The sequence below is a fragment of the Chelonia mydas genome, chromosome 16 (assembly GCF_015237465.2).
Source record: "Chelonia mydas isolate rCheMyd1 chromosome 16, rCheMyd1.pri.v2, whole genome shotgun sequence".
NCBI classification, from domain to species: domain Eukaryota; kingdom Metazoa; phylum Chordata; order Testudines; family Cheloniidae; genus Chelonia; species Chelonia mydas.
Genome location: NC_057857.1, coordinates 15,042,178 through 15,057,985, shown reverse-complemented (window position 1 = coordinate 15,057,985; position 15,808 = coordinate 15,042,178). Strand labels below are relative to the sequence as shown.

The 15,808-nt window shown below is 44.5% G+C and overlaps 1 protein-coding gene across 4 annotated transcripts in view; it reads right to left on the bottom strand.

The window, feature by feature from the left end:
- The window catches only part of POMT1 (protein O-mannosyltransferase 1), a 20,663-nt gene extending 4,855 nt beyond the window's left edge, over window positions 1-15,808 (bottom strand). Inside the window, exons 1-17 of one of the 4 annotated variants that reach the window (XM_027823388.3) lie at window positions 15,797-15,808; window positions 14,922-15,068; window positions 14,464-14,570; window positions 13,639-13,689; window positions 12,714-12,860; window positions 11,852-11,963; window positions 10,341-10,406; window positions 9,613-9,706; window positions 8,662-8,817; window positions 7,269-7,399; window positions 4,121-4,216; window positions 3,372-3,464; window positions 2,213-2,309; window positions 2,033-2,125; window positions 1,384-1,504; window positions 907-1,004; window positions 123-236 (exon numbers count right to left, since the gene is read on the bottom strand). In XM_027823388.3, coding sequence (XP_027679189.3) covers window positions 123-236; window positions 907-1,004; window positions 1,384-1,504; window positions 2,033-2,125; window positions 2,213-2,309; window positions 3,372-3,464; window positions 4,121-4,216; window positions 7,269-7,399; window positions 8,662-8,817; window positions 9,613-9,706; window positions 10,341-10,406; window positions 11,852-11,963; window positions 12,714-12,860; window positions 13,639-13,689; window positions 14,464-14,570; window positions 14,922-15,043 — 1,698 coding nt within the window. In that variant the 5' untranslated portion in view covers window positions 15,044-15,068; window positions 15,797-15,808. Of the gene's footprint in view, window positions 1-122; window positions 237-906; window positions 1,005-1,383; window positions 1,505-2,032; window positions 2,126-2,212; window positions 2,310-3,371; window positions 3,465-4,120; window positions 4,217-7,268; window positions 7,400-8,661; window positions 8,818-9,612; window positions 9,707-10,340; window positions 10,407-11,851; window positions 11,964-12,713; window positions 12,861-13,638; window positions 13,690-14,463; window positions 14,571-14,640; window positions 15,069-15,416; window positions 15,445-15,796 lie in introns of those variants that run through there. The other 3 variants (XM_043530299.1, XM_043530300.1, XM_043530301.1) reach the window with 3 other exon arrangements.

The following is a 15,808-nucleotide window of genomic DNA, read 5'->3' as shown; positions in this document are numbered from 1 at the left end:
AGACACCAGGAGAATAGAGCCTGATCTCTTTCAAACATTCTCACCCCTTTCATATCTTCCATTTCAGACTTCACATAATCCAAATAAGGAAACCAGACTTAATACATGACACACATACTTACACCGGAGATAGGGTGGAACCAGTAAGCGATGTTTGTATCCATAGTGATCCAGTCTAGGGGGGAGGAGCTATACTTATGTTCTGTGTCTTCATTTTTCAATGTCAGTATCTTCCACTAGAACAAAGCAATCAGAGGACTTTGGAACTACAATGAAGACACCTGGCATGGATGAGCAGTCCCACACCTACAAGAGCCAGAGGGGGTTCTCATTACTGTATTTGATTATAATTTTAAATGAATACTGGTTCCTTACTGAATTTTTGAAGGTTAGTAAGGGACATCAAGCATAATGCCAACACCCATGTTAAGGCTGAGCCTTGGAGTGCCCAATTACCTTTACTTACATTAATTATTACGAACAGTTGAGTTATACAGCTGGAGGTACTTTAAGCACATGCCATAGATCAGCATGCTGGATAAACTAAAAAGAACACTTTGCAACATATGTTTTCAGAACTTCACAATTGGTCTGGTCAGCTACTGACCCTAAAATCTCTTCCTATCTTTCACGGCAACACGTCCTACCTCCAGAAACAGCCCATAAAAAACACTGCAGTGGCCCCTACATCTGTTTCAATAGGTAGTTTTGTTCACATGTGTCTTTTTCCATGGGGAAGGTGAGAAAACAACTCTCCCCTTAATGACTAAGCAATGGCTGTTATCAGTCCGAGGCACCCTTCATAGAAATGGTGCCTAGAATCCACTGCCTAGCATGCAGTTAGGGGAGAACTTTGAGGGAAGAATCACATCACATCCCCACCCCCTGTTCCCTTGGCCCAGTCACCTGCAGTTCTGTGAATCTGGCCATGAAACTGAGGTTTTTGCTGATGTCAGCCTGCGTGGGTGAGTGCAGCTCCACTTCCCTCTCCTTTTGCTCTTGGCCTGGAAATGCATCACATGGCTCAGAAACATCCAACATTCCATAACCCTGCCCTCTTTGTTCAGAGGGGCCCTTCTGCAACGAAACTGGTGTGATTCCAATGTGCAAGGAAGGAGGGACACAGTCTGCTCAAAGGGTATGCGCTCCTAGTGTTCAGAGGAACACTCCCAGTCACTTAGGGACAAATCCCTCATCTCCATGTCCAGCCCAAGTAACTCAACCATCCAGGCTGCGGGAGTGATGGCAGAGCTGTCCTACAGCTATTACTCCAACCCACAGGCTGGGGTAGGTTCTGTGGCCCTCGCACCACCTATCTGTAATATATATAGCCCCTGAAGGGGAAGCCCACATTATAATCTATAGAACTCTCCTGAGTCTTACTTTTCCCATATCTGTGCTCCTCCACATTCCACAGCATGCTCTGGTGATACCCTTTGGATAACTTCTCCCCAATGATCTCCAGCTGCCGGTAGCCCCACTCAGGTAGAGATGCACCACTGAGCTGAAAAATAAAAACGAAGGCTTAAAAAAAAGGCACAGTCCTGCCAGGTTGTTCCTGAATTTCAGACCTATTGCTAGAGCTAAACAGACCCCACCTTAATAGGATGCCAGTGGAGCGAGTGCTTGGAAGTGACAGTGATGAATGTGGTAAAAGAGCTCAGTGGATACTGTCTCAGACACCTGTCTTAAATGTTACCTGTGGAGAGGGATTCTTAAGTATGCCTGTCCACCACCAGCCGTTAATGATGCAGCCTCCACTTCTGACCCACAGGCTGATCCTCAAATGAGCTAAGCACTTGCAACATCCAATGGAATTATGCAGTGCTCAGTCTGTAACAGATCAAGCCATTACAGTGCTTCATTGCCATCAGAAACACAGTTCTTTCACCAGACTGACGTCAGGCCACGCTGATAAAAATACAGGGCTTTTTCACTTTAAGGAGGATTAGTTTTGGATACAGAGATTGCATGGACCCTCGGGATGATTACAAGGGAAGAGGAGAAGACTGATGTACATAAACCCACTTACCTTCAGCACTGCTGAGGTATTCACATGGACAAACCTTACTTCAGATAAAATGGTCTTCCACACATCTGTGTCCGATTCCCGATTTACAATTTCCTGCAAGGGAGGGATGTCTTTTGATCTTTACTTTGTCTTCCCAATAGGAGAAAAACCTCCCTGTCCCTCACCCCAGTTTCCACTCACCACTCTCCAGAGGCTCTGTGCTGGCATGGAGATGTTGTAATCAACGTAACAGGAGACTTCCTGGGAGTGTGGGCTCAGAGGTGCAGCAACATCATGTCTGCAAGATCCATAAAATAAGTGTCCTGGGCTAAATTCTCTGTTCATTTCATAGTGTTATTTAATAATCAAACCCCACAAAGCTCCTCAGGGAAGTGGAGAAATTCAGCAAGCAACAAGCCAAACAACCTATTGGCACAAATCAAGCGGCACATTTGGGGAGTCAAAGAAAGGGAGAGGGCTCCTTGTTATAAAGGGCCATAAAATAGCACTGGAGGAAGCTGATTTTGCCAGCTACCATCCTTGGCAAAGCACAGGCATCTCAACTGGGGCAAACAGAAGCGTGGCTGGCATAGTAATGGTCTTCAGTGGGGTTTCTAAGAACGAACCAACTGGCATTCCTATGACCCCCTTGGGCCTGGAATGAGCACAGAGAGAACCAACACTCAGGGTTCAGATGCTCTGACTGAAGTCCATGTGGACGCTTGCCTACTACTTAAGAGACAATTTTTATAATAATGCAGCCGTAGAAAACAGTCAGACACACAGCAGCCAGGTACACGGGGTGAAATTTTCAAGTGCCTACATGACTTGGGAGCACCAAGTCAGCTGAAAGACACATGCCATGAAATTCAATGGGACGTGCTGCAAAGTCAATTAGGCGCTTCTAGAAATCCCACCGCAAGTCTACTCACCCACCCTTACCATAATTGTGTGGGTGGTGCTGATGCAAAATTTAAAAAGACCTGCCTGTTGGGGGGGTGGGGAAGGGGGAGACGGCGAATTACCCAGACGAGTGGGCATGTAGAAATGTGCAACATTGTCACAATGTATATTGGACTAGCTGGGACCCAGGAGGTCTCTGACACTTCTAAATACACCATATATGATCTGTCATTTGCCTTTTGCAGTTGCTTTGGCAGTAGAAGAACAATTTGTGATCCTAACCAAAAACCATTCAGTGACGGATCAGTTGTATCCAGGCCTATGGCTGAGTATACTGCGAGAGCCTAAGCGTGTCTTAGGGAGAGCACCAGCACTCCCTAGTGTCCCTCCATCCCTACACAGACATTTAGAGAAGCAACAAAGCAGAATGAGCCAACAGGCTGGGAGAAGCACATACGTGTTGAGGTAACGAGTTGTGATGCCGTGGACCAGTTGCACAATATGCCCATGTCGGACGGGACGTGGTGGGTTACTCACCACCAGCTGCTGCCTGCCAGAGTGACAAACCAAAAGAAATGTTTCAATTCCCCATCACAGCTAGTGCCAACTTGTGACCATTAGCCTGAAAAGTCCAGAGACCACGACAGAAGGAAGAGGGAGAAACATTTGGACAGTCAGATGAGAAATCTGAGCTTCTTTTGGGTTACAACTGGATGCAGAGAAAGTTACTGGACATTAAGCAGAGGGAGGAACAGGCTGACTCAGGGAATCAGTAATGGGAGACAGCTTTTAGCCTCTTGGTGGCTGGTCTGAATCCAGCCTTTGTATAATACTTTCCATCCCAGAATCTCAAAGCATTTGCAAATATTCATTAAATCCTTCCAGCACCCACGAGATCCAATAGCACTATCATCCCCATTTGACAGATGGGGGAACGGAGATGGAGTAGTGAAGGGACTTGCCCCAGGACATGCAGTGAGTCAGTGGCAGTGTGGGGAACACAACTAGAGATTGTGAGTCCTGACTCCCAGACCTGTGCTCAATCCAACTAGACCACAGTTACCTCTCTCAGCCTGTGGAACCCAGTACTCCTAGCTGGTGTCCAGTCCCTGTACTAATCAAGCCTAGTCCTGCTTAGCTTTTGGGATCAATTTTCATCAGCGGAGCTCATGTTATGGCATTTAAACATGTTTCCTATATACTCACATCCCAGGATCCTTAACGATCCACCAGTTATTGACATCCTTGAAGGGGTAACAAGTCACCTGCTGCTGGTGGGAGCTGCCTCGGCCATTCTCGTACCTATATGGGTAGGTAACAGGACAGAACTCTGAGGGAATGGTACATCTCCGTTCACACAGTCACAGGGAACAGAGAGGGGCCTCAGATTAAACTAGCAAGTTTCACTCAATGACCTGGATCGGCACTACACCACTGGCTCTGTTCTTTCAAAGGCAGCTGAAGAGACACAATAGAGAGAGCAAAGCACAGGAGTCCCAGCACATCAGATGTAATGTAATACATATGCTGAGGCCAAGGCTTCCGAGGAGCAGAGTGCACCCAGCACTCACCGTGTTTTCTTGTTTTCCATTCCAAGGGGTGCCTGACAAGCCAATGCTTGGACCCTCTCTTCCATGCAGTGAACTGTGCTGTCTTTTCCATGAAGGGATGGAGTGGGTTGGGCTATCAATGGCTTTGGCCAGTGCTTAGGTAATTTAATTAGGTGGAAAGATTAAAGCATGGGACCTGAATAGGGAAAAGACCTAGTAGCTTCTCTTTTCCAGCCCTCCAGGCTAATGCAGGATGCATCACTGCTGTATATTCCCCAGAGGTTTACCCTATGTAGTCTGAAACGCCAAAAACAACGGCACTTCCATTGTTTCCCTTGGGACCACTATCCAACAATACAGGAAATCAATGGAGGTAATTTTTCTTCATTTTCTTTATATATACCCCATAATGCACCTTAAACCATTCCTCTCCCTCCTTGGTGTTTCCATCCTTCTAATTCTTGTAGATGATTCTCTCATCCCCACAGTCACTGTTTAGGGCAATTCTACACTACAAACTTGCATTGGCGCAGTTGCACCACTTGTGATGAAGACACTCTAAGCCAATTGGAGAGCTCTCCTGTTGGCTTAGTAACTTCAGCTCCGTGAGAGGCAGTAGCTAGGTCAATGGAAGACATAGCGCTGTCTGCCCTGGATGTTCGGTCGGTAACTACATCACTCAAGGGTGTGCATTTTTCACACCCCTCAGTGACAGTTATACCAAACTAAGTGTGCAGTGTAGACCTGGCCTTAGTCAAGCTAGACTCATTTTGCTCTGATCTTAGAATCCTCTCAAGTTTGTCAGCATCAATTTGGTATTGTGATGCCCAGTATCATATGTAGTATTCTAGCTACCATGCCAAGGAGCTGTATGAAAAGGACTGTCATCTCCTTACTCTGGGAAAAATTAATGTTTTCTATATAGGTAGCCAAAACATTGCATTGGTCTATTGGCTGCAGCATCTGATGGGAAACTCATTCATTCAGTTTTCTCTCCACTACCAACCGAGATTTCTTTTGTAAATTACAGCTTTCCAGATACCACTTTCCCCTCTCCATGAGCTGAATATCTGCATTTCAGATTATTTCCCTACCATATATATTAGCTTCCATAGGGCCAAATCAACGTGATTTTGTCTCCCCATCCAGCTTTTAAACTCTGTTTCTTTTCTCTCTATTCATTCGGCATTTGCAATGTCCCAATTGGTATCCAGAAAAGTACTCTTCTTCCCAATTGCCAAGGAATATGGTAGTAACACTGATCTCAGTTGCATCCCACTGGATGCCTTTCGCATCTCAGTACAGTGCTGGTTTTCTTGACTCTTTAACCAATTTCCAGGCCATGTAACAGTGCTCACATCCCAACCAATTAACATTTCCAAGGATGACTAGAATCATAGACTCATAGGGTTAGAAGGGACCACAAGGGTCATCTAGTTGATTGGTTCTCAAACAGGGGTTATGCAGAGGTCTTCCAGGAGTTCATCAGCTCATCTAGATATTTGCCTAGTTTTACAACAGGCTACACTAGGTGTAAAAACACTAGTGACGCCAGTACAAACTAAAATGTCATACAGACAATGACTTGTTTATACTGCTCTATATAGTATACACTGACATGTAAGTACAATATTTAAATCCAATTGATTTATTTTATAATTATATGGTAAAAATGAGAAAGTCAGCAATTTTTCAGTAATAGTGTGCTGTGACTTTTTAATCTTTATGTCTGATTTTGAAAGCAAGTAGTTTTAAAGTGAGGTGAAACTTGTGGGTATGCAAGACAAATCAGACTCCTGAAAGGGGTACAGTAGTCTGGAAAGGTTGAGAGCCACTGATCTAATCAAACCTACTGCCAAGATGCAAGACTTGTGGTGTCTAAACCATCCATGACAGATGGCTCCAGCCTCCTTTTGAAAACCTCCAATGAAGGAGCTTCCTCAACCTCCCTAGGCAGTCTGTTCCATTGTCCTACTGTTCTTACAGGAAGGAATTTTTTTCTGAGATTTAATCTAAAACTTAATCACATCAGATAACACTGAATACTCTACTGAAATCTAGAGCCCTCACATCACTACCACATTCCCTTCATCCACTCCTTTTGGAATTGGATTGTGAAAAGCAAGCCCTTTTCTTGGTCTGATCTGTTCTTTTTAAGCCCATGCTGTTTGGTGTTCTGTTACCCTGTAGGTACTTACAAATTCTCTCTTTCATAATCTGGTCTATTATTGTACTAGGGACTGAAGTGAGACTGAATCTAAAGTAATTACGAGGATTTTCCCTTCTCCCCCTACATTTTATTTCCCCTGAAAGTCTGTGGTACCTCTCCTCTTCTCAATGAGGTTGAAATTAATTGCCAATGGTTTAGTAAGCTGATTACAAAATTCTTTTAAGCATGGATCACACATTATCCTATTGTGCCTAGTATATATTTATGTTTTTCAAGCATTTCTTTACCTTGGATTCTATCAATACTTTTATAAACCAAGTCTGCTTGCTGAGGTTTAGAAATGGAGCACACCAGACTTGAACAACGTCAGTATTATAACTACGAACTGCTCAATGGAAGTTTACCACAACACCCCCCCGATGCTTTAACAGGAATATTAATGGGCTTTGTGGAGTAATAACAAGGTTTTGTATGACATGCAGTAGATAACATACCCTGAAAGCTTGATGTAAAGAGAAACTATAATGCTGCATAAACACAGACTGTGAGATCTGAACCGACAGCTCAAGAACAGGAGCACAGTTAGACCCCCACCCTTACACTCTAGAGTTACAGAACAAAACAGATTCCTCACCTGATGGGATAAGTGTTCTTGTGAGAATGGAGCCAGCATGGCATGGGTTTGCCTAATACATTCCGCAGGGTAATCTGGGAGCCATAGGCCACCTCAAGGGGCTGGCCCTGTGTGATCCGAGCTAGCCCGCCCTAAAAGCGTAAGAAGGTAATAAACCAGAGGAAAAAAACTCAGAAGCTGTTTAACTCTGAAGAGTGTCACTCACAGCTTTAATGTGTAATATAACATGTTAGTATAAGGCTTGCTGTCCTCATTACAGCTATAAAATTCAGATCCTGCAACACTATGCTCAAAGGTAATCTGGTTACAGAATGAAGCCTGCAGGATTTCAGGGTCTCAGGGAACATCCCCAAAGCAATCCTGCACCAACAATAAACTAAGGAACTATTCTATATGGGCTCTGTTCTATTCTATGTAGGTCCTTACACTGCGTTCAGCACCGCAGTCTGAGGATTAAGCAATGTGACTAACATTTGCCTCTACTGAACCTGTAGATAGAGCCCCGTAAAATAAATTTTTATAATTTTGGGGGGTTTGGGAGAGAATTTCTTATTTCATTTTATCAATTCCCCCATCCACAGTGGGGCTGGTCCTGCCCCCCAGAGGTATTGGAAGAGGGTTGAGTCATGCCCCCAGGGGAGTGGGAGACACAGGGGGAGGGTTGGGCCCTGCCTGAGGAGATAGGGAGGCCTGGGGGAGACAGGTGTTACAGAGCAAGCCTGCCCCACACTCACGCAGCAGCTCCTGTCCCTTGGAGGTGGCCCTGGCTCCCCGCTCTGGGCACTGCAAACTGACGCATGGGGTCGCAGTACCACTCATGTTTGACCCCTCCACCCTGCCATCATGATGATAGGGGCCAAATCTGAGTGAGTGGCGGGACAGGAGCTGCCACTAGAGGGTGAGTTTTTCATTTTACTTCATGTTGGTTTGCATTTGCAAATAAAACAGGGCTCTATCTATAGGTGACCCACTGTGTTAGGGGCATGTTACTGATCTAGCCCTGACTAGATGGTTTCCCTCCAATTCTGGGTTTGGATATTTTTAAAACCCCCTTGTGATTTCATTATATCATTTATTTGTGAGACTAATTCCATTGACTTCAGTAGTGTTGCTCTTATGTAAAAGAATAGGCATATTTTGTGTGGGACAGCAAAAATTGCTCTTGGTACAAAGGAAAGCCCCAGGATAGAGATGGGGACAGAGCTTTCACTTACTATTAGGACTCAGCACTTCCTCATTATTTCATCTTAAAGCCATTTTATAGCACAATAGCAGCAAGATGAGGACAAAGGAGCAAGTATTTCATGGTGCTAATTTAGTCCATTTCCACAACAGAGAGTATGTACACGACCCATTTCCAACATCTCCTTTCCATCACTCCCACTTTCCTTACCTCCAAACTGGCCTGGAAAGCACTGGTCATAATCTGGTCATGAGGTCCTGAGCGGTATAGCAAAGTCAAGTGAACGTAGAAGAAAGACAGGTACATTGCTACTGGGATGACTACTAGAGCTAGTCCCCTCGCTAGCAAATGGCACAACACAGAAACCTGGCAGAATACAAAGAACTCACTGTTACATCCTTTCAGGTAAGTCCCAGCTTTGTGTAGCTCTCCCCCACTGACAGGTAATAAGATTAATACAGCTCAGGATCTCAAAGCACTTTACAAGTGTTATTTAATCAAGCTTCACAACATTTATTTGAAATATGGAAAGGTTGTTCTCATTTTACAGATGGGGAAACTGAGGCACAGATGAAGCGACTTGCCCACAGTCATGCAGCAGAGCTGGGAAAAAGTAAGCAGATCTGCTTATTCCCCTGCTCCCTCACCCCTGTCCCAGCTATTGAGGATAACCAGGTACTTGGTTATTTTTGAAAAGGAAAAGGAAAAAAAAATTCCCCAACTTCCCTGTGGACTTACCACTGCAGACACTTTAATCCCTTCTCCTGCAAGGTCAGATTGGGGTGCACAGGATACACTGAAATTGGATACGTTTTGACCTGCAGACCCTGTCAAACCATATTAAAGATGGGTAGCAGCAGGGGCAGGAGGGCAAGCCACTTCCCGTTCAGAAATACAGTTCAGCACCAGAAAAGCTACACACGTACACTTTATCTCAAACTTGACCCTGCTTTTTTCCTATAACATAGCTGGGCCATGGCTCTGCAAGCAGGAGGCTTCCAGACCATAACAGCAGGCTTAATTGTAACACACACCTAGGATTTCTTCAAGTGTTGAATTATTAGCTGATGGTTTAGAAGACTTTTATCTTTCACCTCCTTCTCTGGATGCATGCTGTGAATGTAATTACATGCTACTTATCGAGTACATTAGGCTACCTACATTTGACAAGGTCTGGTCTCCTATCAAGTGCCAGGAGTGGACTCCAGCGATGGCCAAAAGCAGCATGTAGGTGAAAAGCCCCATGTATTTCACCCTGAGAAGACAGCACACAAAGATCAAACTGGGTTAAACATACCCAGACTATAGACAGGATTTAATGCAAGGTGTAAGTATTCAAATTCTCTCTTGAGCAAGGAGTTCCCAAGCCCAGGGACACTGGTGCTCCGGTTCTGTACGCTGGCTGAATCAGATGCTTTGTGACTTGGTCTCTGAAGTGGCTACTTGCTAATGACGAAGGCGGAAAGGCTGTTGATAACAAGGCAGCATATCACAAGGTAGAACATGGAGGGTCCCTGAACTCAGACAAACACAAAGTTGGGAGCAGGAGTTGAAATCCAGGTCTCATTTTTCAGAAGGCCCTTCTCTGATGGACGCTTGTACCAATGTATGTATTTCATTCTTTCCAGTACAACCACCATCAGTTTGTCTGTCACTGCTTTATGTGGATTGATGTCATCGGCTCATTGATTATTTCAAGGGTATTCAAAGAAGAATAAAACCTGGAGAAGCTTGCTACAGACAGATGTGCCACAACTAGCTGCAGCATCAAGAGCAAGTCTTGAAAAGTTGAGCTCTTGAGAACACAGCAAAGCAAAGGCTGAGATGGTGAACACTGAAGCAATCTGGGAGTTTAGTAAAACAACATGATAGGAGAAGTCAGTTCTTACCCAACTGCACAGGAACAAGCAACTCCAGTCAGCAAAAGCCAAAACCACCAGCCTGCAGTGAAGGGGCTTAGATAAAAGGACAAAAGGAGAGAAAACACAGTAAGGTACAGGCACCCAACTAGAATTCTGTTATGCTAATAGTAGTTTATATTAGGCCTCCCAGGACAGCGATTGTTATCCTTGGTCTAGGTGTGGATGTTAAACACTTCTCCTGACCCTGAAAAGTCATTCTGAGCAGCGAGAGTCTGCAAAGCTTCCAATACCACAAAAAAGCAATGGGCTAGGCCACAGGCTGGGGTAAGTTTAAAGGTTATTATTTTAAATGGGGCTCTGCAAGAATCAGAGAACACACAAAGCCGCACGAGAAGAGACAAAGATTTCTAAATTGACTCTGCGCCCATGAGCAATAACAAATGACTAATAGGGATATTTGTCACCCTCTTTATTTCTATGCACAGGGAAATTTTCCAGACCAGGAATTGGCAATGAGGGAGAAACAGCCAAGGGATTTTTTTAAATTACAAGGAAGCCAAGACAACCCCACTATCATTTAAACAACACTTTAGAACATAAGAACAGCCCTACTGGATCAGACCAAAGGTCCATCTAGTCCAGTATCCTGTCTTCCGACAGTGGCCAATGCCAGGTGCTCCAGAGGGAATGAACAGAACAGGTAATCATCAAGTGATCCTTATCCCTGTCGCTCATTCCCAGCTTCTGGCAAACAGAGGCTAGGGACACCATCCCTGCCCATCCTGCCTAATAGCCATTGATGGACCTATCCTCCATGAATTTATCTAGTTCTTTTCTGAACCCTGTTATGATCTTGGCCTTCACAACATCATCTGGCAAGCAGTTCCACAGGTTGACTGTGCATTGTGTGAAGAAATATTTCATTTTGTTTTAAACTTGCTGCCTCTTAATTTCATTTGGTGACCCCTAGCTCTTGTGTTATGAGGAATAAATAACACTTCCTCATGTACTTTCTCTACACCAGTCATGATTTTATAGACCTCAATCATATCCCCCCCCTTAGTCGTCTCTTTTCCAAGCTGAAAAGTCCCAGTCTTATTAATCTTTCCTCATACAGAAGCCGTTCCATACCCCTAATAATTTTTGTTGCCCTTTTCTGAACCTTTTCCACTGCCAATATAGGTTTAAACCTTAAAATTGCTTGGAAGATAAAATCCTTCCAACATCACTATGAGCGGTCAAGTATCATTATCCCCATTTTACTGAGGCGCAGAGAAATGAAGTGACTTGCCCAAGGCACAGCTACGATTCTTGCCTCCCAGCCTGAATTTGGACCACTAGCCCACAACCCAAATAAGGCTTGCAGTACACCACACACAAGATTATTATAATTGGTGCCAGATAGCCTTTAATGTATTTCTCTATATGGCAATTAAAAAAAACCCAAGAGGCACAAATGTTTTATACTTAAATGATGAATGGCTTATTACAACTAACTGGAACGTTATCCAGTGCCCAGGAATGAAAACCAGCTGTACCTGCACTTCTGTAAATTGTAGAACTTCAGGTAGGACAAAATTGCAAGCAGGATAAAAAAGATTAGTACTGATTCCAAGAGCATCAGCCTGGATTGAGTGATCAGAGAGTTCTCTGTTAGAAACAGAAGGAGAAGATATATACACACCAAATTAGGCATAAATTATTGGTAGGAAAACTGTCAAGCAATACTCATGGCAGCAATAATACCATAAACAATAAGGACTTCTAAAGACATGATCAACTGAGAATCAAAGAAACATTTCCAAAGAAAGCAAAACAAAGGTCTTTTCACAGTATTATAAGCCTGAGATGAGAAACAGAGCCATACTCTGTGTTTGAGAAACCTTTCAAGCATGGGAAATGGCAGATGGGTGAGGGGAAGAAGAAAAGACTTGCTGAAATCTAAAGCTGAGATATGGCCCTTCTGTCCTGCACACTCATTCCCAGTATATTACAGAAATCTGAGGAAGAGCTTGCAGAGGCTCCTCAAAGGCAAACAAATAAAGCTGCCCACATGGCTGTGAGGTTCCCTGTGTCGAACCTTCCTCTTTGTTCAATAATAGAGAGACCTAGTAGTGTCTATTTAGAAGCAGGGCTGGAACCGCAGGCTGTGCTGCAGGTCAGGATTGAAGTGCATGGGAAGAGCTGTGAGTGGGGCTCAGGACTGAATAGTAGGATATGCTGATCAGGATTGATGCATTGTCAGAGCTGTGTGGGAGAAGCTACCGCAGCATCCACTTCCCTAACTCTCAGCACTGCTCTTACTAACTGCCACTAAAAAGTCACCGTAGAAGAATTTATAGGGGGAAGCGGATCATTCCCCCTCTGGATGGGGGGTAAGGCTGAAGGCACAATCCTTACCAAAGAGGATCAGGAGGGCAGCTACAAACGCGGCACAATGGGAGAAGTGCAGCTCTACCAAAATCTGGTACGCTAAAGGCACACACAGGGCACCAGTTAGCGCTGGCAGCAATCGCAAGGACCACACTGGCACGTTCATACTGTACTCTAGAACAGAAAACAGTGTGAGGACAAGAGCATTAGAAGCCTTTGCTTATCGTATCGGTGTTTGCAGGAAGAATAGAATTTGGTTTCATACAGCTCTTCTCAGACTCACGGTACCTCCCCATGTTGTTTATAAACAGAGCAAAGATATTACAGCTAAGACTGTAGCTCCATCCTGCAATTTCTTTTACTCTCAGTTAGGGAACATTAGAACCTAATTATCTGAAGTAACGTAGGCTAATAATAATAATCCTTCACATTTATACAGTGCTTTCATCTGTAGACTTCAAAGGGCTTCAGAAATTGGGCAAGTATCATTGTTCCCCTTTTTAAAGACAGGTAAAGTGAAGCATGACGTTCAGAAAAAATGAGTCTCCACAACTCGAAAAGAAATCACTGGGAGCTGTGGATACTCAGCACCTCTGAAAACCAGGCAAATGGGACTTGCACAAGGTGTCACAGCAAGTCAATCTGAGAGCTGGGAGGTGACTTGATTCCCAGTCCCATTAGCCTATCCTCTGGACTATGCTGCCTTCTATAATTACTCCCTACTCTCCTCTGTGCTATGGGATCTTTAGCATCTTCTGAAACATCCACTGCAGTCATACAGAAGACTTTGATTTAACATCTCTTCTGAAGAAACATCACCAAGACCAAGTAAACAAACTAAAGAAAAAAAAAAACCCTCTGCTTCTATTAGTGACTAAAACATCATCGATCAGCTCTGAAATGCACCTCTATTCTGTTGGAAGAATGAGCCACTGTTAAAAACAGCTCTTACCAGCCCCAATTCTGTTCCACAAGAAGTTTCCATCAAAGCCTCCTAAGTAACCTGAAAAAGAACAGCAGCAGATATGGCTGGAGTGAGTGGCACATGGAAATGGGTGATAAAATGTTGAAGATTACTCTCCATAGAGATTTGGTTTTTAATTAATCAGAGTTAGCCTCCCACTGCATCCCCACGAGTGCCTCCTCAGTATTTTTATACTCGGACCACTTTCTGAAGACAGTGTCTTATGGACTCTCTCTCCCAGACACACATCTCCCTTGCAGCAGTGCTTTATTACATGAAAAAGTTACCTTAGGATAGCATGCAGGAGACAATATGAAAATAAACCACACACTGACATGAAAGGGGCAACTGCTTAGTTAATCCCGCCCCCATTTTATATTGTCCCTTTCCTCTCCCTGGACTTCACACTTTTGGGGCCTGAATCTTCTCTTGTTGCCTACTATTCCCAGTGCTCTAAGCTCTCCAGGTCATTGTACAGTTTGGTTCGGTCCTCCTGTTTGTCTGGGAGTAAGATAAAAGTGTGGGTGAAACGTCCATCGTAATAGGGAAATGGGTAGGGGTCATGACAAATGGTATACATGCAGAGTTACACCACTTTCCCCCCTCCTGCATTCCAAGCCACTAGCCCAAAATCCATGTGGTCATTCTAAAGCAAATGAAATCAGCAAGGTCTCTGTGGAAGAAATTCTGCCCTATCCCTTCTCCACAAGGATAGAATTTGAGAACTGAAACCATATCTGCAACCTGTTCCTCTTTCCCCAAAGCAACGAGCAATTAAATGCTTCCTAAATTAAAGTTCAGTGGAGTCCCTACCTCCAAAAGCTAGCAGCATGTGGCCAAACGGCGGGCCACTATCATCCACAAAAAAGATCCGCTTCATGTACAGAGACACAAACTGGCCATAGTAAACTTCATCAAAACTGAAACACCACAGAGAAAGAAATGTGTCAAGTCTAACTGGAAACATCTCACAACGCACCCCCCCCATACCTTAGTGATGAGGACATTAACTGACTCCTCCTTTGGCAATCTCAGCAGGAGGACTGAATGGAGCATAGAGATTTAGCATCCCTTTCAGTCCTCTAGGTCAGGGTTGAGGCATGCTGGTGAGGATGCTTGCATTGCCACTGCATGTGCTGAATCCATACCAGGGAGGCAAGTATCCTGAGTCAGCAACTCAGAACCTATCATCACCATTACATACTCACTTGCAAACTTAAAAAAAAAAAAATCACATGTATTTTAAGTAGGAAGTGAAGCACTGTGCTTACACCACAGCCCGTGGGTAGGAGAGCGCCCAGAGCCGGTTTACTAATCCCATCACAGTCAGAGCCACCAGATTCACATTGATCTCTGCAGTGACCACAACAGGCTGCTTCAGGAATTCCAACATCCTGCAGAATGGTTTGTTCAAGCCTCTGAAAGCAAAGCGGGAGAAGAAAACAGCTGCAGTTACCATTCAGATCAGAAATGAGTCACTTATCTAAGGCACTGCCAGCAGTTTAGGACAACAGCATTTCCAGTATTCTCTTTTCCAATCTGCAAGTGAAGTATTTTCTATATGCAACCTGTGCAACAATAATCCTAAAATGCTGCTCTACTCTAATAAGTGTCTACCTAAAAATGGCAGATACCTTTTCAGTCTGCTTCCACGCACAGTCATTATTACCTGTCCTTACTAGTTTCATATATTTTCCCTATTTCTAACTCATTAGCCCTGCAGAGCCAACACAACTCAGCTCAAGGAGAGACTTCTGGATACTTACCCTGCTTCATGCATCACCAGCAGCATAACTGTAAAAGTAAATTTCATACTCAGACGCTTTATTGCTGATGAAGCGTGATCCAGCCTCTCCGACCCGGGGCGGAGTCGGCCCTGCGGGCACTTAGTGTGGACGCTTGCAGACGGAGGAAATTTGCTCTGGACACAGAGGCGCAACAAACATGAACCGCGTGGTGCCATTTTTGGAGAGGCAATCAGACACGTTGATGAGGGGACTTTATTGCAGTCCCGAAAGGAAACATACCGAGTGCTTGTGCAGAACACCCATGAAACGAGGCAACAGCCCTGGAGGCCGGGGAAGGGCTGGGGGGGGGGCGGGGCAGTGCCTAGAGAGAGCGAGACAAGGGCGGGGTTGGTGCTCACCTCAATACACTG